Raw genomic sequence first — 22,508 nt, forward strand, 5'->3', positions numbered from 1 at the left:
AAAAACAAGGTTACAGTGATGTTAAAGTTAGGAAATAGAATTTGAGATGTTAGCGATGTCATCAGTGATGTCACTGACCAGGTCATGAGTGATGTAATATGTGAGGTCATACGCAGTGCATTGCAGGGGCATAAGTTATAGTTAGCTTAGGTAACTAGAAATTATGATTTTCACTGATTTTGTACGAGTAAAATCTCAGCCTAACTAGAACGTCCCTGTAACCCCTTTGGCATTTTCCGTGGATTTCAAATGTTTTTATAATTCTTTTAATTATAATGTTACTGCAGCCTTCGTTTTTTTCAGTGAATTTCTATGTTTTTTTTTTTAACTAGTAGTTGCGTTTGCAGAGTGGTGGAGAAAGGAAGCGTATACCTCTGACCAGCTGTCAGGAGTCCAGCTGTAAGGCACTCACTGGAGGAAACGGGAGGGATTCTTAGCCCCCAAAGTTCCTCATCAGCCAAGGGGACTTCATTCCCCAAGCAGTAGTGCGCCAGGAGGTGCATTTGCAGAGTGGTATAGAAAGCGGGCGTAGCTTCCAAAGAACTTTTAGCAATCCCACTGTGTGTGACTTACTGGAGAGCTTGTTGGCCCCCAAAAACCCTCAGGAGCCAAGTGGACTTCATCCACCAACCAGCAGCGTGCCAGGAGGAAAGACTGGTGGAGAAAGATGGGAAAGACTCCGGCGAGTTGCCAGGGTTTTTTTTGTTTTTGTTAAAGTTTTTTTTTCTTTTTTTAGGGAAGGGGGCTATGTAGCCCACCTTTCCTGGGCTGGCTTAGGCCCCAGGGACCTCATCCCCGGGGCCAGGCCATTCTTTATATAAATACAGGCAGGGTGGCCACATGGACCCCACAACCCCGGGCCATTTTCGGCGCAGTGACCCCCATCTGCCGGGGCCTACCACTTTTTTAAATGTAGCTTTTTATTTTTAAAAAGGGAGAGGGAACGCGTGGGCCCCCCTCCTGGGCAGATATAGGCCCCGGGGACCCCATTCCCTAGGGCTCCCCATTTTTTAAAATGTTATGTTATTAAAAAGGGAGGGAGGCACAGGGCGTGGCTTGCATAGCCATCATGGCAGCTGTCAGACAAGCTCCATCCAATCAAGCCCAACATCAGTCTTTAACCCCCGCATGGGGCGGACCACAGACCAGAGGATCCGGCAGAAACACCCTGATCCATGAATTAGAGCCTTGGAGGCAGCATACGAGCCACAGCACCACCTGGCCCAACCACGCAGGCCACGGTCTGGACGCCGGGCCTACATAGCCTCGCAACTGCCCGGAGGGGAGCGCGCGCCGAAGGCAGGTGTGGCCCACCGGGACACGGCCTGAGCAGAGGCTGAACATTGTGCTGCCTAGCCGGGGTTCTTGTGGCGAGGCCACGTGCGGATCGGCGAATGCACGGCCAGGAGTGTCGCGGCCCCAGCGCTGCGGGCCGTCAAAGTGGAGCTGGGTCCAGCAGCTGCCAATGAAAGCTACGTAATCGTCGGCACACCCTGCCGAACGGCACCGGCTCCATCCGCGGCACATACAGCATCTGCCACAGCCCTCCGCCCCTTGAAGCCCGTGGCGGAGGCCCGTTCTCCACTACTCGGGCGGTAGTCTGGCCGTGGCGCGGCAGGCTCACAGTGCCAGCCCGTCTGCAGAGGCTGTGCCCGGGGCCTCCCCCTCCAAATCTGTGGTGATGCTTGGGACCTGATTTTAGCCTGGGAGTGAAACTGACCCTTAACCTCCCATGGCCCACTTCACCTACATCCTTGGAAGACCGCCCCAACCCTGGAGTGCCCAAGTGGGTGCTCGATGCCTCCTTGATGGCACCAAGTGGGGTAAAGGGAGGGACTGTCTAGCCATGCAGTCTTCTGTCTTGTTTGCTCACATGGTTACTCCTGATTTTAACATCCTTCCCTAAACTACTCCCTCCTCCACCATCCTGCTTCCACCATTCTGACCAGATGTGAAAGAGAGGCTACTCACAGAACACATTTTGTCTATCTCGTGGTATAGAAACATTTTGGGGAAGATCATTCAATTTACATGGCTCCTGCCTCATTCTTGCTTACTCCTTTTCTCTCTCATGCCCTATCGTACTGCTTTTAGACAACATATGGCACTTTAATTTTACAAATACAACATAAGTTACTAGATCATAGAGGACATTCTGCTCTCCCACATACCAGAAGCATTCCTATATACTGGATTAGATTGGCTTCCCTTACCTTTTCAAACTGATGTACCCGGAAGATGCCTCTGGTGTCTCGGCCATGAGAGCCGACCTCCTGGCGGAAACATGTTGAAAGACCAGCATAGCGAATGGGTAGGTCCTCTGGTTTAAGCCACTCATCTCGGTGCAGGGCTGCAATCGGCTGTTCTGAAGTCGCAATCAAGTACTTCTCATCAATGGAACTGTCTTCTGATTTTTCACTACCTTTTCCAATCACCTGTAAGACACCGGGAAAAGAAATTGTTCAGGCCAAGCTGTAACAATAGCTACATGAATACATTCTCTCTGGACATGCTGAAATACATAAGAGACACCACAATGTAACACAAATATCACAAAATCAAAATACAAGACTATCTTTTAAAGCACACTATAAAATAAGGAACACCTCAGAGTTAGGTCACATTATCAATGTATTTATTGTATTTAAAGTATTGGTAAAGAACACAATTACCAGCAGGTGTCCAGGAGCTATGAAAGAACAATCCGTCAACCTAGGCTCCCAGTAACAATGGCCTAATAACTGAATATCTCCTACACCAACATCATGGAGATTCCAAAAGCATCTCAGAGATTCAAGATTCAGAACAGATGCAAAATAAGCTTCACATTTAGGAGACTGGCCCTTGTAATCAAATGAGGCATGCATCAGGTAAAGTGAACCATTTGCATTCCACAAGTGTATTTCCTACACAGTATAGCTCAATGGATTGTGTGTGGATTGCAGTTCTGTTTCACTAAGAGTGTACTTTACATACCTCTCTTGTGTAAGGTTCTGCGGTTATGTGAATGCCTAGAACTTTGTGCTGACATTCTGTCCGCAAATCCAGTGCGTATGCAGTGTATATGGAGTACATGCAAAGCAGAAGGCCTGTCCATTAGCAAATCCAAGTACTAAAGCCAGTGGGTCCATTTTAGATGCTTTTGTTTGGCATGGTACAAGGAACAATTGCCTTCACTGCTGGGGGTGGGTGGTAGAGATCCAGACACTAAAACAAGTGAGGAGGAAAGAGACAGGACTACAGTTAGAAATGTCATTAGGTCTTGTAAGCAAGGCACTGCTGATTCGTTCAGATCACTGCTATTTGGTAGATTAATATGGTAAGTGGTTGAACTCCAGTTTCTGTTGTGCTTGATGAGGAAATGTCCACGTCAGGCATGACCATTTGTCTCTCTCTGATTCAGAGAGGCTGCTGGCAGCAAGGTGCATAAGCCCAACACATCAATGAGCCGGTGTTGTGGATGATCCAGTTTTGGAGTCAGGCCCAATGCTACCAGCTGTGAGAAGCAGCACTCTTTACAAACACCATCTGGAAAGCAGCCTGAAAGAGATGCTTAAAAAAACACCGTCTCAAAACGGTTCTTAAATATGAGGCAGTGGATCCACACACCTGTCTAGAAAATGTGTAAAAAATGGGACCCAAACCCCCTCATGCTGATCCAGTTCCAAGTCCTTCGTTAACAAGGAAGGAAATGCTGTGCAGAGTACTGGTAGAACTGCTGTGTGACCACTGCCGGTGTTTGGCTGAAAGCCAGTCTACTGGAGGCGAGGGGGAATCACCGGAGGTCTGCACTTTGTTTAAGGAGCTGCCTACGGACTAGAAACCTGCCTCTTGAGAAAATTAAGGAATTTGTTGGTGCTGCAGAAGGAGAGAGGCTGTGCAGAAACAGATGGCCTGAAGTATCTGGCGTGATAAACAACCAGAAAAAGAGGACAGCAAAACCAGGGAAGACCTGTGCTGTGATAGGGTCAGCTGGCTCTGTGCAGTTTCTGTGAACTCCAAGTTGTTACAAAAATGAGCACCACAATGTAATTTGGTAATCTGTTATGGGTCGAAGTACTGGTGCTGCTGATGTTAGAGAAGAGCCACATCGCTGTTGAAGGGGAAGCAATGGACAATCAAGCAGTGCTGTTACAGAAGACTTGCTTGCTTCACTGATGCTGTACGGGGATTTCCCGTTTCAAGGGGAGATCGCTGGTGAGGCCCTTAATAAGAGAAGTTGCCACTGAAAAGAGTGGGGATTCGAGCCTATCACGCTCTGAAACTGGATCGGACTCAACCATCAAGTAGGTGAAAATAGAACTGAAATGAAAATAGAATTTATGCAGCGTGGCTATCACCCGGAGGTATCTAGGTGCGGAGTCAAACCAAGAGAGAACAGCATACAGTCAGTCAAAAATACTTTATTCGGTTCATAACAAAAACCATAAAAGTATACTAAACATTTTATGTCAAGACCAGAATTAGCTAAAAATGTAAAAATACAATTGAAAAGGTGCAAACTAGCAATGTATACAGTACACGTTATCATTTCGAATAAGAACATCCTTTAAAACGTTTAAAACCATTTAAATAAAAAAGAGAGAACGCTCAGTCAGAACAGCATACAATAGAGGCAAAGAGGAAATACTACTTGTTGAATAACCAGGCCTTCAAACTTTTCCGAAATTCCAAGAGATTTGAATTGTTCTTAAGTGGAGTGAATTCCACAGCTTTGCTGTACAGGCTATGAAACTCTCCAACCCAAGTGGCTTTTTAAATTTTAGGGTTGCTCAAATTTCCGCTAGAGGAAGAGAAGAGAGGTCTTGTAGGGGTGTATCTTTGAAAATGTTGTTTAAGATACTCTGGACCAAGGCCAAGTAGGGACTTGAAGGCTATAGAGAGGGCCTTAGACTGGATGCGTTTACCAATGGTGAGCCAGTTTAACTGACCCAACGATTGGGACACAGAATTGTGTCTAGGAATGCCCAGAAACAAGCGTGCTGCTACATTTGGAAGCATCTGAAGTTTGTCCAGAAAGCGTTTTTGGATGTTGTAAACAAACGGTTATAATAATCCTCTTTAGACGCAACAAGAGCAGCGACTACAGTCTTTTGTAGTGTCAGTGGAATATAAGGCAGAACCTTTATGGGACGTTTCAGAATGTAGAAGCAAGATGAGGTTATGTGGTTTATCTGGCCTCCAAAAGATAGTTTGGTATCAAAAAACATCCCCAGGTTTTTCTACTTAGCACTTGCAGTGAGCAGAGTACCAAGCTCGTGAGGTCACCAATTGGGAGCCCAAAAAAAAGGTGTTATTTTTAAATAACAGCACCTCCGTTTTTGATGCGTTTAATTTGAGATAATTCTCCCCCATCCAGTTACCTATATCCAGAATGCAGTCATGAAATTTAACTGCAGTGGCATCCGGATTACCAGCTACCGATACAATGATCTGCGTATCTTCGGCATTAGAAACCAAGGAAAAGCAATGGGGTTTTATCAGTGCTGCTAGCGGGGTGACCTATAGATTAAAAAGCTGGGGCTCAAAGAGGACCCCCTGTAGCACCCTACATGGCAGTGAGAAGGATGGTGACAAAAAATCTCCTAGGTTCACGGACTGAACTCGATCTGTTAGAAAAGATGTCAAGAAATCCAGGGCTTTATCCTCGATTCCTACAGAGGCAAGCCGGTCAACAATGACTGTGCGGTTGACAGTGTCGAACGCGGACGAGAGATCTAGTAGGATCACCCCGCCATCTAGGTTCTGTCTGATTTCCTCAGTGGCGGTGATTAGTACAAGCTCTGTGCTGTGATGACTACAGAATCCAAATTGCGTGGCATCCAGGATCATGTTAGCATTTGTAAAGTTGGTGAAGTCCTGATTGACAGACTTTTCCACTACCTTAGCAGAAAAAGACAAACTGGAGATTAGCCTATATATTAGGGTCACTAGCATCCAAATTGTTTTTTTTCAGAAGTGGGAAGATCAAAGCTTTCCTGGGAAGTATCCTGTGCTAAGTGAGTTGTTAAAGATGCATGTGAGGTAGGGTGCTAGGACCTTGGGAATCTTATGGATAGTTCTTGGGAGACATGCGTCCCGAGGGCTTAACCTACAAACAGAACAAGGCAATAAACATGCAAAATGGCAATAAACAAAGATGCAAAATGGAATCTGGTATGAGTACGTAAGACTTTTTGTACAGTGAATAGTGGGGGGTGGGGGGGGAGGTGGGAACTGCTGAACTCAAATGTGCATCTAACTAGTGGGGTAAACAGAACCTTCTGGGGGAACTGTAGATATTCGGGATCTCCTATTCGAGAGGGCACAGAGTTGATGTACCGCCCTACTGGGGATCGTAGCTGAGATTTCAACTACGCAATTGCAACTCCTACTGAACTGTGTAGGAGGTGCTCAGATGCAATACAAATTCAACTCGTGTGGCCATGGTCATATGATTTTTTTTTTAACTCATGAACAATCTTCACATCTCCTTAGACGGAATGCAACAATTTCAGCAAAAAGGATCTGCTCATTGTTGCACAAGTACAATGTCTATCTTCTTCCAATTTACATATATCTGCATGTAGAACCAAACATCTTTTTTTTTTAGAGTTTTATATAGCGCGAACTAGACCCGAGACATTGGGTATCTGAGCGCTTTACATGAGCAGCAGTTTCGTTACAGATGGACACATTCATTTTTGTTATGCACAGGGAGATGAAGTGATTTGCCCAGAATCACAGGATGTTGAGCGTCGTTCCTCATACTCAAACCCGGTTCCCCAGCTTCCAGGTCAACTGCTCTAATCGTAAGGCTACATCCTCTCCTCTTGGGGTTGGAAAAGTGTATAACGAGTCCCTGTGATGCTAACAGCTGAATTACCCGCCTCAACACCCTCCTCTAGGAAAGAGGAGGTTGCTTGTAACATGTAGATATTCCTGAGCCACTGGACTCAATTAATTTTGGGGTAAGAGGATACTGTGAAATTAAGGTAGTTTGAATAAGAGATTCAGGGCCAGCAGCAGTTTCTCTTACTGAGGTAGTTAATAAAAGACCAGTGCCCAGCCTCCCATAGCATTTCTGATGCTCAGACCTGAAATGAAAGCAAGCATTTTTGGGAAATCTTGGTTTTCTATTAGCTTTTTTTCACGTTTGTTCACTTTCACAGGATTACATGTTGCCTTTCAAATAAAGGATATAGCTTCATTTGTTTTAGATAGAGATTTGTGGGCAAGACTGTCCCTTTTAAATACTATGGGGCCATGGCTCCTTAAACGTCTTAAATACCTATTAAACAGCCTTCATTTCTTTTTCATTTTATTTTGCCTTTTCTAGACCCTTCCGCCCAAGGAAGGTCTTTTTTGTTCCTTTTATTGCAGCAGTTATGCTAGTGACTCAGCTCCAGCATCAAATGGATTTCTCCAGAACTACAAGAATATAGTACAGTATGTAAAGTGTGAATTGCCTTGGCATTAACGCCTGTTCTCATTATATTATTTTGTTCTCCTCATAACAATGGGAAGCCAGGGGGTCAGTATCCGAATTCGTGATATACTCCAAATGAAGTGGAGTGCTATTAACAAACACCTTTTTCTGTATTAACAAAGGAAAATTGTGTTGAAAACTTTGCATTAACTTCAGGTAAAATGTCATCTTTGTTATTGGTCAAATTCAAGAACAAGGAGCTTCTGGACTGCTGTTTTTACATACGTTTAAAGCACAAAGCAACCTCTTTCAGCTTTTTTCATCAAAATGATATTACTTGTATATACAGAAGGCACCTGGTTTTCCGCTGTTTCCACTGGGGACAGCTCTGTGTAGGTGGACAAGATTGTTTTAGCAGACATATGTTTGAATGAAGAATCATAACTCAGAGAAATAAAAATAATTGGTAGCCAGTGGGGAAGAAGTGTTCATGTTTGAGGCTTGAGCAGTAGATGAAGGGAATTTTGATGTCAACATTTTTTACTTTTCGTATTAGAAGTACTGGTCTTAATTTTCTTATCACAATTGTAATCTATGAGGTGATCAACAATCATAATAAAAGCGCTCCTAGTGTATGTATGTATCCACATCCATCCAAGTAAACAATATGCCTCGCTGTATAATAGCAAAAGAGAAAATTTGCCATACGCGTAATTCTCAGCACCGTAAGAGACATACTTCCTTATCTAGGATGAAAACGAAACAAGTTCATCCAAAGACAGTAAAAACGGCTTTAATTTTAGGCAGTGAACTGTAGCAAAGAATAAAGATTCCAAGATGTTTTTACGGTAGTGTGCGGCGTGTAGTAAGTGTAGATTGTATGTGTTCTTGGTAATTAAATAGCCTTTAATGTTTTGTTGAGTAATTCCTGCACTCCGGGTAATTCAACCAAGGAATTTAAGTAAATGTCTACCGGAAATAGTAAGCTAACTAAATTATGTTACTATGCATCTCAGACCAACGTCCAATGAGGAAGAAACTTTCTTACAGACAAAAGGCCCACATAAACCACTCGTTGCATCTGCGGTTATCATACTCATACTGTAAGAGACAATGCTAAACATTGAGCAAACTTTAATAGAAAGCCGGGTAGCAAAGGCGGATTGCACTACAGGTAGGAAAGCTTAAGCAGCGAACCACACATTAACTGGCTATGAATGGACACCTGTATGACAGCTACAACCAAATGATCAAGTCAAAATCATTCAAACTCGCTGATAAAGACCGAGTTACAGTAGATTGTAGACAGATAGGTGGATACATTATTATTGTTTCAAGTTATTTAAAACTATCACGATATAACAAACGACTATAGAAATATTTAAAATTGCATGGTCAGATGATGTCTTGTTCAGCCAAGTCATGTTTATTTCCACCAATATAATACATCCTAAAAGTGAATGAGCCTTGTGCCTTTAAAATCAGATTAATACATAAAAAGTGCCTGACATATTAATTTTGGCTTGTTCTAGTCCCTGCCGCCTGGGTCAGCCAGGTCGTGGTGGGCTGGTTGGTGGCATCTGCAAGCTGATTTATTTAGCTTCGCAAGCCTGGATGATTCCTATTTAGTCTGCAAGAGTCTTTTGTCCTGGAGGAACCAGTGAATAAAGTGCAAGAAGCAAATCAGATTGGGTTCGATAAAGTGCATGTTGCAATGTCTTGTGACAATTTGATTTTGACGAGCTCTATAGAGGAGAGGCCAGTGACTAAGGTTCCAACTGCACTCAGCTTGATTTGATAGAGTGCATATGCGATGTCATGTGGCGGGTTGGTTTTGGCTTGCTCTAACGGTACAGTTCCTTTGATATGGAAGTTTGGGGAGTGGGCATCACCCTGTCCCAGAATTTCCAATTCCACCACACACAAGATGGTGGAATCTCTAAAGTGGTATTCACTTCTTGCTGGTCACCCTAGAAGCGTGTCCAGTCTGGCAGTGCAACATGCCATCTGCATAGCCAATCTCCAGACTTGGTCAGATCCCAAAGGGATGGAGGGGGTGAAGATGTCTGCATCCTCTCCTGTTAGGGAAACAACATTTGCATACCAAAGGCGGTGGGTTCTTTGAAGCCCCATGCCTTGAAATGCTAATCAGCAGGTCATCCCATGGGTGGGGTGTAAACACCCTCTACCCCAGCAGCCTTGGTTTCTGACATCCTGAGAGCAAAGGCCCTAACCCCTGGGGGTCAGAAACTCTTATGCGGAAGCAGGCTGGCTAAGAACAATACGTAATGAACACTGGTAGTTGGGAGGTTTTCAGGGGGCACCTCTAAGGTGCCCTATGCGTGCACGTATTAAAAAATCCATTACTGGATTCAGTGTGGGTTTATTAATATGAAGTGTTTGATACTAAACAATATATTTTTCAGTGAAGCCATTATGTAGCAGGGGAACTCGTTTTATCAGTGCCCAATACATACCTTAAGAGGACTACCCTGTTCACTTGCAATATCTAGTAATAGAACTCAACATAACAGGGGCACGTCTGCTCATGAACATATGTCCTCACAAAAAATATATTGTGCCCTGCCTTTGGGCTCAAAGGCATGCTCTAGGGGTTACTTATATATATTAGATGCAGTGACTTTGGCATGGTACAGACGTGAATCAGGTCATGTTTTAACTCATTGTTTGCACCATGTCACGCAGCCTGCAATGGCAATCGGGGGTAACTGCAACAAAAGCCCAGTTACACACCTGTGATCAGTTTTTGCTGGGAAATTTCGAATCCCACTGAGAAAAAAAAAAAGAGTTAGACAGCCACAGATTCCTCCTTAAAATAGAACAGAAACCTACAACACTGCATCTTTCCTACCTTCATTAAGACTTCAAGAATCGGACACGATATTCATACCATATACACATCTTTGGCCCTCACAAATTGTATCCATCAGACCACATTTTCAATACTTTCAAAATAATGAACTAAATCCAACCTCTACATGCTAAACAGATTGTGAAACGGTAAAATCTAGACACACTGAAAATAATGACAACACGCATTGGCAAAGTCAACATGCTAAACAAGTTTAACATGCTTTAACCCCTTCGCTGCTGGGCCGTTTCCGCCGCTGTGCGGTAAACAAAAGAACAGGGCGGGGCCGTGACGAACCCCATCCGTCATCCGCACACGAGCACCGTGGAGCGTGACGGCTGGGGTTCGTCACCAGCATGCAAGGGGATAATGGCTGTAAACACAGGCATGGAGAAATGGACACATAATATTGTGCCCTATCACTGAGAAATCTACATGTTAACAACCCACATACTATTCCTAGTTTTTTTTGCCCTGAGCTTCGCCACCAGGTCAGCACTTTCAGCCACTCAAAATTGCTACCCACTATTAATAGTGACATGGCTCCACCTACTGGAACACATCAAAATATGCATACAGCTCAGCTGGCAAAAAAACACGGTGTGCCGACATCTACAGTAATTTAGGATTACCCCACCAATGTGTTACCCACTTGTGAGAAGGATATATTTCGAATCGTTTAACATACTTGTACCATATGTATTGGATAAGTGGGGGGGCAAGCTGCCAACAGAAAAGATTTTAGCAGCAAAAAATTAAACAGGTGCTTCAATTACTGAAATATTTTAGAAGTAGAAAGTCACATTGGAGTGGTAGTGGAAGGGAGGGGGATGCAGTAGTGAGGAAATAAACACAACATGGCAAGCTGCCTGGGATGAGGTTAGGATACAGTCAAAGAAATTGTAAAAGGGGATTTGATAGGGAACTGGAGAAAGCAAAGAGAAAGGCGGTTAAAAAACATATACTAAAAAGGGAGGGGCAGGGGACTTTTAGGTTGAGGGAATGGGGTCTTTCTCTTCTAAGCGCGGAATTAACTGAAATGAGAACAAGCATTTGCAATGCAATAGGTCTAGAATTTATGCGAGTTTGAGCTATTGACATTGCAAATAACCATGCCTTTTATTTTTGTTTTCAAAACATAAATAAAAGGCATTTTCATTTACAATGACAGTAGCTTAAACTCGTGTAAATGCAAGATCTATTGCATTGCAAATGCTTGTCATGGAAATACAGTCTGGGGACCATGCAAGCAGTGCTGGACTGGCCCGTCCGAGCACACACAGCTTCACCAGAGCTCCACCCTGAGGTTTCAGCGGTGAAAGTAGGCACAATGAGCGAGGGAGCACACCCGCTCGGCTGCAAACACAGCGTTATTGAAATGCACTGAATCAGCTAACTGGCCTGTCCTATCCCATGCAGGGGGCGCTCTGTCCTGAAGACAAATGAAGATGAGGGGGTTGGAGAGGGACAAGGCCGGCTATTGTGGCTAATGAGCGACCACTCCCCGGCATGCATGGAAGCCTCCACACGTAGGGACAATTAGAAGCAAAAGAAGCAAGCACTTTGTCTTTAGTGGCAATTTGTAGCAGGATACAGTTCTAAAAAACCATAAAATACAACAAGCGGGCCACCCGAGGAGCCTCTCAGGAGCTGGGCGAGCAATGAAGCACACAGGAGGCCGAGGGAGCACCTCTATCTAGGTGGGACTAAACACAGGCCATGCTTACTTTACACGGTGTACGGGCACAGCCTGGCTGAGGCAAATGAACCACACTGAGCAGCTGGCACCCTGTATGCATCTAACCGGACTCCTCCTGGAAGTCCTGTTCTGGAAGCGGCACAGACTAACCCTGGGTGTACGTGCTCCTGTACCATGGCTGTGGTCCCTCCTTAAGGAGTCTGCAGTGGGGTCCTGGCAGCACGAGTCCGCGGGTAAACAAAGCAACGCGGCAGACATTACGTGAAAGATCACAAGTCTTGCTTGTTAAAAAGTAAATAAGTATTCCCTGGCTGATATTACGTAAAAGCGCACAACACAATGTAACACAGCCGACATTACATAAGAGCGCACAACGGAGGGATCCTCTGCAGGGCGTTGCCATTATTCTAATACAAGAAAAAAGTGCTTAGCGGCTAATTAAGAGACACCGTGTCACGCCACGAGTAATAGATCCAGTCCGGGTGGGCGGGGTCAAAAGGAGACAGGGCGGTAACAAAGAAGCCTCGTTTTCAATCAGAGGCCAGCGTCTTGCATAAACGTTGACGCCAGCCAATCAAAAAGATGGGCGTGGCTTCAAACCCACTACAGAAATGTTATCGATTACAAGATGCCTCGCAGAGCGAGGAGCGCATGCGTGCTTCAACGCTAGGCGAGACCTAAAAAGTACTCAAATGGGAAAAATGAAATTTTCAGTGAGAAACACTTGAGAGCAGATGAAAAATACAATCCAAATGTGCGCCGCCCTTGAGACGTGTATACCAGTCTTGTTCAAGGCTTTTTTTATTTAAGCTTCGAATTATACTCTCAGCCCACATACTCCATTATCTTTTGTGTTACGAGTGTGTGCACCCTCAAGAACAGAGATCTCGCCATCTCTAGGAAATTTAGTAGCTTGTCTCACTGGTACAATCCCTCCCACTCTGCTCGCATAGCTGTCTAAAGCATAGGAAACAGGCATAGTCCTCGATACGATGGATACAAAACTTCAGAGGCGTATTTACATCAAAACTATTTCTTGAGGTTGAAAAATAGAACGACTAGGAAAACATACTAAGAAAGAGATGTTTTTATAAACGAGAGTTATACAATCTGAGAATGAAGGAGCGTGTTTTCATGATACACTGGCCTACCTGAACAAAAGTAAATGGGACAATGCTAAAAGGAAAATGTGATTGCCATTAAAGCAGTAATCTTTCAAAGAGCACTTAAATACATAGTATGTCAACATGAATTAACTCCAACAGAGATTTGGTTACTGGAGGAAGCAGGCATTCATGCCCTTAAAAGTATGTTAATGGAATGATTTGACTACAAGAGTAACATAGTAGTAAATAAAATGAAAACAAAAACTCACAAACAGATCAACCAATGCACTTTCTTTCAGCAGGTTACTAAGATCTTACTCCCTATAGGACCTCCAAGGCAGTGTAAAAACAACAGACATACGGAAAATAGTTCAGTGATCGGATTTGATCTGCAGCAATTGAAGGCGATTCACAGATTCTGCCTTACATTTGAAATAGACTGGACGCCAGTGGAGAGTAAAAAATCTGCCACTGGCAAACGAAAGAATGACTTGGAAGCTGGCGGGTCTGATTAAACCATTGACCTTGTTAGTTTTTACCAACACCTCTGCCTTCTGCTAGAAGGTGCTGGTTTCCATTTTCGTACCTTATACAGTTCATCATCGAACTGGCTGAGCTGTGCGACCTCCTGCATCACCTCCTTTCTCATGAAGAAAGGAGTGTAGATTGGAGTGTAACCTTTGCTGCCAAGAGTCTGCAGAGCATAATTTATTAAGGCCTGCTCCAAGAAAACCAGGACACCCTGCAAGACAAGAACAAAATGAAAATGGTCTGCTAGAATAAACTGCATTCTCTCAATCATAAACAGTTCTACATCGTAGCTGGAGGGTAGGGAGAAAAAATCCTATGATGAGATGTTCATAACAGTTAACTCACATTTAGGAATTGGGAAGCCCACTTAATAAGACATGAATTAAGTAAATGTCAATACATTATTTCACAGTAGTATATGCTGGTAAATACATAAGACTTGGTAATAGTCAATAGCGAAGCAACAGCATCAAACAACTGTGGGATGTCTTTGTGACTCAAAACAAGTACCTGTGTGGTTTCCAAGTGAGGACACAACCACAAGTCAGTTAATAGATGCTGCTGTTAGCTTCACACAGCTGAATTAATTAAAAGATCATAGGCTAGGTAAAAGGGAGAAGGAAGGTACAGCATTTGTTTTGGATCTCAGGAAACCCACTCACCTTCAGGAAGTAGCCCCGGCTCCCGGCCACAATGGCTCCCTTTTCTCCTTCGTAACCATCAACCATTACAACAAGGTCAACATGAGAGTACTTCTTACGCACGGTGCAATCACCCCAGGTCCTCTCCACCTTGTTATCATTATCCTATATGCATAAGACAAAATAAACTAATAAAAAAGACAGAACTATTGAATAAAGATTCCTGCCCTATGTGCACACCTCCTGGAAACCATAAAATTAATGTTAGATGAATTTCTATCACTATATTAATTTCTGTTATACACCATTAGAACGTCTTACGCAAACATACAACAGCTTTGACAATCGGGCAATGCGGTCATTTATTATCAGATAATTTTAAGTACTATGAGCATATTCTAATACACTTCCAAGTAAAAACACTCAATCAAGTGAGCATCTCTGCAAACTAATGCATTTGCACAAAGTTTCTGAACAATAAAACACATTTCTCTTCCTGGTCATACTGTACAAAGAGAAAAGAAAACATTTGTTTAGAACACAAGGATGGTGGTAACAAATGTGGAAGATCACGCTAAAGCATGAGCAATGTATGGACAGAGTGGAATGCCTTTGGCATCAGTTAAATGTTCTGAGGAATACACTGGTGGCTGCCTCGGAACAGGTGCGGTGGGGCAGGGGAATGGATGATTTAAAAAAATAAAAAAAATAAAAAAAAAACAACATTTTACTTATCTTCTCCAATGCGCAGCAACACTCCTCCATCCTTTTCAGATCTGCTGCCAGCACCAGAAGCACCCAGGCTTCCGGACTCTCCCAACCAATCACTTAGAGGAGATCAAACCACTCCTCACTCTGCTCTGGTGTCACATAGCCAAGCTCCGCCCGACTCAGAGTGCCACATTGAAAAATACAATTATAATAATGTCCTGTTATTATCATTTTATTTTATGCACTGCTGAAATAGCAGTTGGGCGACGCTAGTCTGCCTTAGCGAATTAGCTGCCACTGGGGGCATAATGTTACAGTTTAAGACAGGGATCATACTAAAGACCAATAGATCATGGCAGATAATCAAAAAAATTAACCACATTTGAAAAGCTAACCCATGTAGAGCACAGCAGGCAGAGGTTAAGTCAGTCAGCATGGTGAAGTACTTTACTCCTGATATACCGGGGGTCCTCCATCAGCCAAATTTAGAGTTGCCCGCCAGCCATGTGGCCAACTCTAAACATTGACAGGAACTGTTATCTCGACAGTTACTGTTAATGTTATAAAAGTTTTTGCAGATGCTTCCATCAAACGTGAAGGCCACCCTTCAATCTTTTACTGTGTTTTACCTTGTCCAAAAACAAAACTCCTAAAGTAGGAGTTTATTTTGGGAAAAAGCAAAACTAATGGGCACCACACTATGGGAGCTGTCTATCATGGTTTGGGGGATTACTTTTGTTTCTTACTGTTCCTAAAACTTGGCCGTGATGAAAAGCAACCCCCCTCCCTTCCCCCAAACTATAGGACATTGACCACTCTAAATCGGGCAGATGGAGTTATACGAGATCTCCCAACAGCCTATACTCTGTTGGGCCATTGGAGGAGTATTTCAGCGACAGAGCTTGAGTAGGTTCCATTGTTAATATACTTAAAGTCGGTGCAACTGTAAATCAGGCAGGCGGACCTTAAGTTTGGCAGAGAGGGTACTAAGTCACCGTTGTGAAAGAGTACCCTCTCCGCAAACTAGCTCATCCGGAGTGGCCTGTTTGGTCAAAATGACCATGAAAGACTTGAAGACGTTTCTAAAATTAAAAAGTATCCCTTGACAATTCCTTGACACAAGGGAATTATTCTACAAAGAACATGTATCACAAAACAATGTGGTGCCGCAGAACCAACTGTCTGAAAAGTGACTGTTCCACCATTCTACTCTCCAGAACATTCCTAATTCTCATTTTGCTGAACACCCTTGCAGTTTTCCAGTGTGCCCTAATGAAAGGAGGTCATGAACAGCTAGTTTATTGCATTTGTTTTTTAATGCAACACTGCAAACCAAAAGAGCTTTTATTTGCAAAGTTTTGTATAGCGCTGGCTAGACCTGGAGGTATCAGAGCGCTTTACATGAGGATCAGAGCGTTACAAGTTACATAGTTACATCAATTACAGCTTTCAAGTAAGGACATAGGAAAAAACAAAAACATGAGATGCGGGTGAGGGAAGGAAACACAACGGGGCAACGAGGAAAACAATGTCAGATGCCCAGCTGCATAGGTGTCGGCCGAGGGGGTGAACCAGAGCCAAAACTCCTCTATAGCTGCATAGGACAGCTCCACGAGGGCATCAGCCAAGGTTGCTCGGGCTCCAAGGTAAGTACAAACAGTTATTGTATCCGCCCAGGGGGCATTGTCAAAGTTCCATCGACAGTCACCGGTCCTGGTGTTACTGGGAAGCGCCATCCGCTAGGTTCTCCAGTTGGCCCCCAGAGCAAAAGTGGTGAGAGGAGATGTGAAAGGGACAGATTCCAAGGTCGGCAGATTGTAGGACAACCAATCTTTCTTGCCTTCAAACCTCCTAGCGGGGTGAAGATGAAGAGTAGTGGGCCTAGAGACCTGATCCTCATCAGACTTTAGTCCTCTATAGCCCCCAATAGCGACAGTTGTAGATTTGATCTGGGCGCCATTTTAGAGTCAGGCAAGCCCAGGCCTGACCTGTACTTTGAATAAGCAGGTCCCACAATGTCCCCAGTATAGAGCGCTGATAATAAGGAGCCCCTTGTAGTGTCCTGGGCGATGTCTATGTTTTGTAGTGCTTTCTGGCTGGAGACCTCGTTGTGCACTTTCGGGCTTCTTTAGCGTGAGAAGGTGGTAGCTTTCCCCGGGCAAATGTCCCCAGTGGCGGCCATCTTAGGGTCAGACACACACTGCAGCTCTGGATTCTCCTCACATCCGACTCCCACGTTGCTTCATTACGGACCTCGGGGACTCCGGTTTAAAACCTCCCCATCAACTGGCACCTCTCGTGCTACTCCGTAAGAGATCTATTCGCTGGGGTGTTGCTCCCGCCATCTTAAAGTCAATTTTAGAAAAAATGTAGTGCTGGCCGTACATATACTTTACAACGTCTCCTTAATTGGAGTAACAAATCACCTATTGATTGAGGATTTGTATGGTATTGTTTATTTATACCTTTTGAATTATTTATTTTCAGGCAGGAAGATAATTTTACGAAAAAGACATACCAAATATACACAATTATTCAAAAAAATCAACTATACAAAATTACGACACTACTACATAAAACATGAAACAGAACATTTCATATGTACATTTCATATGTACATTTGCACAATATTCAAGTTTGGTCAATATCATATATACATTACCACAGTATCCACATTTTTGATACAGTTCCAATCAAGGAATGGTGAAAACAATTAAGAAAAAATCAAGTGGAGAGCAGATGAATCAATAACATGCACAATATTAATCAATGAGAGAAAAGAATAAACTGAATCAATGTTTCAGTCATTCAAGAGTGCTTGTCTCCATTTGGCCGACGCGTTTCGAACTCGAGATATGAATTAACGTGTTCTCATCAGGGCTGTATGATTTTCCTGTGTGGTTTTGTGCAAAAGAGTAAAGAGAAAAGAAATATATACATGAGTTCCTAATTTCACTGCTTGTGGCGGGTTCAGGGCGACAAAGCTCAAGACCAAATCAGAGCGTGTTCGGTTCTGCAGGAAAAACGAGCGCTCAGTTACTGAAGTAACTGAGCGCTCGTTTTTCCTGCAGAACCGAACACGCTCTGATTTGGTCTTGAGCTTTGTCGCCCTGAACCCGCCACAAGCAGTGAAAAACGCGACCTGAAGCCCAGGTACAAGCGACTGTCAGTTGAGAATAATAGATGCCTTGTAACACGCTAATGAGAGTCAAAAAGCTAGCGCTCATGTTGCATGATGGTACAAACATCCTCTCCCCCTTGCAGGTCCTGCACTGCACTGAACCGCGCTGATCTGCCCGGAATTTTCTCACTCTAAAAACCATCCTTAAAACCACCTGGTGCATTGAAAACACGCGAACCCAAGTACAGGTACAAGCGTTGTTCATTCAAAATTTACATATGTGGTCTAGCACACAACGAGTGTGATTCACATTCCACCTTATTTTAACTCTTTAGGCTCGCAACTGGCACCGGTGGGCACGTCACAAGTCCGCTTTGTAATTATCTGGGATGCCCAACGCAATCACCTTAAGGTAACACATGTCACAAATGTCGAGAAAATAGTGCACGTTTTTGGCATTATAAACTGACCTTATCCAGGAACAAGTTATTGATCTGGTGTCCCTCTTTCAGAATCTGCGGCAGGGACCACAAAAAGTAACTGAACTCCTTCAACTGAAACCCAATAAAAAGTGCGACGACCCTTGTAAGGTAACCCCCTTGCAATTAAAGCTCACATTGGAGCAGCTTACAGAGGCTATTTTAAATTAGGAACTCATGTATATATTTCTTTTCTCTTTACTCTTTTGCACAAAACCACACAGGAAAATCATACAGCCCTGATGAGAACACGTTAATTCATATCTCGAGTTCGAAACGCGTCGGCCAAATGGAGACAAGCACTCTTGAATGACTGAAACATTGATTCAGTTTATTCTTTTCTCTCATTGATTAATATTGTGCATGTTATTGATTCATCTGCTCTCCACTTGATTTTTTCTTAATTGTTTTCACCATTCCTTGATTGGAACTGTATCAAAAATGTGGATACTGTGGTAATGTATATATGATATTGACCAAACTTGAATATTGTGCAAATGTACATATGAAATGTACATATGAAATGTTCTGTTTCATGTTTTATGTAGTAGTGTCGTAATTTTGTATAGTTGATTTTTTTGAATAATTGTGTATATTTGGTATGTCTTTTTCGTAAAATTATCTTCCTGCCTGAAATAAATAATTCAAAAGGTATAAATAAACAATACCATACAAATCCTCAATCAATAGGTGATTTGTTACTCCAATTAAGGAGACGTTGTAAAGTATATGTACGGCCAGCACTACATTTTTTCTAAAATTGACATATGGTCCAGCTGCCCGTACGTCCCAGGACCTAACTCCCTGTTTATAACATCTTAAAGTCAGGCGGCACTGAGGGTGTAACGCCGGCACCACGCACCTTCTTGATGAGCTGAGCTGGCCCCCACTGCCTCACACACAAGTGCAGCTTGGTCCAGAGGTCTGCTGCGCTCACTGGTTCCAAGAGCGCCCGCCTTCACTCCGGTGTCCACCCGGGCCAGGTCCGATCCCCCCCTCACTCGGGTGGGAACTGACTGGGGCCGGTCGCGATCGAACAACGACCGCAGCCGCAGTTTCCGTCCGGGAGCTACTACAGGTATTCATGAACAGACTGCATATCCTCAAAGGGCCAGATGTATGCCCAATTTTAGCATGCAAACGGGTTAGCGACCTGTTTGCGCATGCTAAAACTGGACACAGTTTTGCGAGTCGCAAATGAATTGCGATTCGCATAAAAATTATTTGAGACTTGCTATTTGAAAGGGGCATTCCCTTCCTAATAGCGACTCTCTAACCCATGTACGAATGTTTTGCAACCACAATTGGGTAGCAAAACACTCGCAAATTTCCACCCTCTTCAAGAGGGTGGTAATGGAGTTGCAAATGGGAAGGGGTCCCAAGGGGACCCCTTCCCCTTTGTGACAGGCTCTGAAAATATTTATTAAGGGCTGGCAGTGGTCCTAGGGACTACTATCTGCCATTAAAAAATGAAACTAAAATGTTTCATTTATTTTTTAAATACATCCCGTTTTCCTTTAAGGAAAACGGGCTGCATTAAAAAAAACTGCTGTATTTAAAAGCAGTCCCAGACATGGTGGTCTGCTGAGCCCAGCAGTGCACCATGCCTGGGAGGGCCTGCCATTCCCAATAGGCTCACAAATTGCGTGAGGCTTATTAATAATCATGAGCCTCGCATTTTGCAACCCCATTGGGAATTGCAAACAGTGTCTGAGGCGCTGTTGTGCATTGGATTTATTGCCGCGCAAATTGCGAGAAGCTAAATCCAATGGTCGTACATCTGGCCCAAAATCTTGTCTTTACAAAACAGAACAAGACTAAACAAGAAAACTGGGAGCAGAGTGTGTTTCGAATGGGCTGATTGCAGAATGCACAAAAACTGGGAATGTAAATGTTTTATCAGTCACTGAAGTGTTGGCGAAAGAGCAACTTTTTTGACATTTCTGCAGAAGGGCTAGAGTAGCAGAAGATTTCAAATGCATAAAGGCACAGGGTTCCATTTTATAACTGCAGGTAGCTGGAAAGGACAGATGTGATAGGCTCTGTACATGGAGATTTTCAGCTTTGCAGAAGCCTTGCTTCTGATATGAGGGACTTATATTGTGTGCTAAATCAAATTTGTGGCTCCCAGCTACACTGAAACGGCATGCCAAGTTCAGCTATGAGAGTTGATTGGAAGAGAATGGTTTTAGGGTTTACAGATCGGGTAGTCATATTTAAGGATATGCTAAGAAAGAGGACATGCCATTTTGTTTTAGGCTATTAAAGGGCATGCACAATGCGATGTTGAGGAGTCTGTTGCCATTTTGGAAATGGGCTTAATAACAAAGAGGTGGAAATGTATTTAAAGGAATATTTAGAGCAGCAAACACCTGTAGATGATTTTTCAGTGAAATAATGATTTTTCTGTGAAATAATGGCCAATCACGCAGACTGCGCAGTTGAAAACTGGGAGAGTTTTGAAACTAACCCCTTGCTTGAGAGTCAGTGCAATGTCCTGAGTGCAAGTTTTAAGTCCTGAACAGAATAATTCCGGGAAATCTTTGGTTATGAAAGGAGTTTCCTTTCATTTCAGCAACATCAATAGACTAAAGTTTAGGGATATGAAAAATATCTTTCTTGGTAAACACTGATCGCAAATGTAATTTCTCACAAAACAAACGTGTTTGCTTCTGATTGAGGGGGAAAAAAAAATCAGACAAGTAGGCACTGTTCTGCAGAGACAGTATTATGTTTCCATTCAAATATCAGGCTCAAATATTGACAGAAACTAATTCCAATCTACCTTCACCCAGTCTCTGCTGGTACTTGATTGTGTGACATGCAAAACATAGTACCTTGGTCTTATCTAGATTGATCTTACACCTACTGGGCACTTCACCGGCCGTGGCTGAGCTGCAAACCTATAAGCATTGTATGAGTTAGTGCTATGTTGTGTGTATATGTCTCAGTGATATCAAATTCTTATTCTGTAAAATTCATCCCCAAATTTTTTGAAGGAATGACATTAGATTTCACATCAAATAGGAGGTGCTCTGAAGGTGGCTTTTTTTAGACCGCTGGCTAAAAATACTGGGGGTGAAACAGGGATCCAATGTGCACGTTCTAATGATGATTTTGTGATACCTTCTTCTGGACATTTAAACAGTATTTTGGTCCATCTCTCTGCCCACTACTTTCCAAAATAATTGGTCATTCCCCCTCTCTAATTATGTCCAACATCCTGGACCCGTTAATTTTACATCTCCCTTATTTCTTATATTTAATAAGAATTCATATTTCTGCCTATCCTTGTTTAACATAACCGTAGCAAAATAACTACACTTCCATGGATATCTTAAACTGGTGGATTCTTTAAAGAAAATTTCTTAGGGGAGTTAATCATGTATAACCCGGATTTACTTATGTGGGTCTTGGTTGGTATGTATTAAATGTATATAACTATACCACAGAATTAGTGTGCTGAGAAATCAGAAATGATGTGTAGTCTCTGTATTTTTTATCAATAGTTTGTACTTGTTACTACCAGGCTCAACATTTACGATCAAATGTGGTTACAAAAGTTGTAATACATTTGAGCGAAGAATAGGAGTAGAAAATTATGCTAACTGATTTTTTTTTACAAAGTATACCTCCTGCAACGCCAAGGTATTTGTGCTATTCCTTGCACTGTGGTCTCCCTCTCACTGCCTGTTCCATCCCTCACTCTGTTGTGCTTCTATCTGTTCTGTATACGTTAAGCCTACAGACCTCCTATGGGCCTTCTGACTGCTTCTGTCCTACGGATAAAGCACAGAAAGAAATCTATCGTACTCTTGGTCTCCTCAAATAGGAACCAGCAGGAATCTGTATGGAACGTTCAAAGACAGGTAAGAGCATAGCATGGGAGTCGAAAACCATTTCAATTCTTCCGGGAACAAAAGGTTAAACCTAACTAATA

At 43.2% G+C, this 22,508-nt stretch overlaps 1 protein-coding gene across 1 annotated transcript in view; it reads right to left on the bottom strand.

Annotated features, from left to right (window-relative positions):
- Positions 1–22,508, bottom strand: part of SARS1 (seryl-tRNA synthetase 1) — a 102,257-nt gene that overhangs the window by 40,151 nt on the left and 39,598 nt on the right. Inside the window, exons 5-7 of the mRNA XM_078644215.1 lie at positions 14,279–14,422; positions 13,672–13,827; positions 2,214–2,435 (exon numbers count right to left, since the gene is read on the bottom strand). Coding sequence (XP_078500341.1) covers positions 2,214–2,435; positions 13,672–13,827; positions 14,279–14,422 — 522 coding nt within the window. The remainder of the gene's footprint in view (positions 1–2,213; positions 2,436–13,671; positions 13,828–14,278; positions 14,423–22,508) is intronic.

This window comes from Lissotriton helveticus, chromosome 5_1, assembly GCF_964261635.1.
Source record: "Lissotriton helveticus chromosome 5_1, aLisHel1.1, whole genome shotgun sequence".
NCBI classification, from domain to species: Eukaryota; Metazoa; Chordata; class Amphibia; order Caudata; family Salamandridae; genus Lissotriton; species Lissotriton helveticus.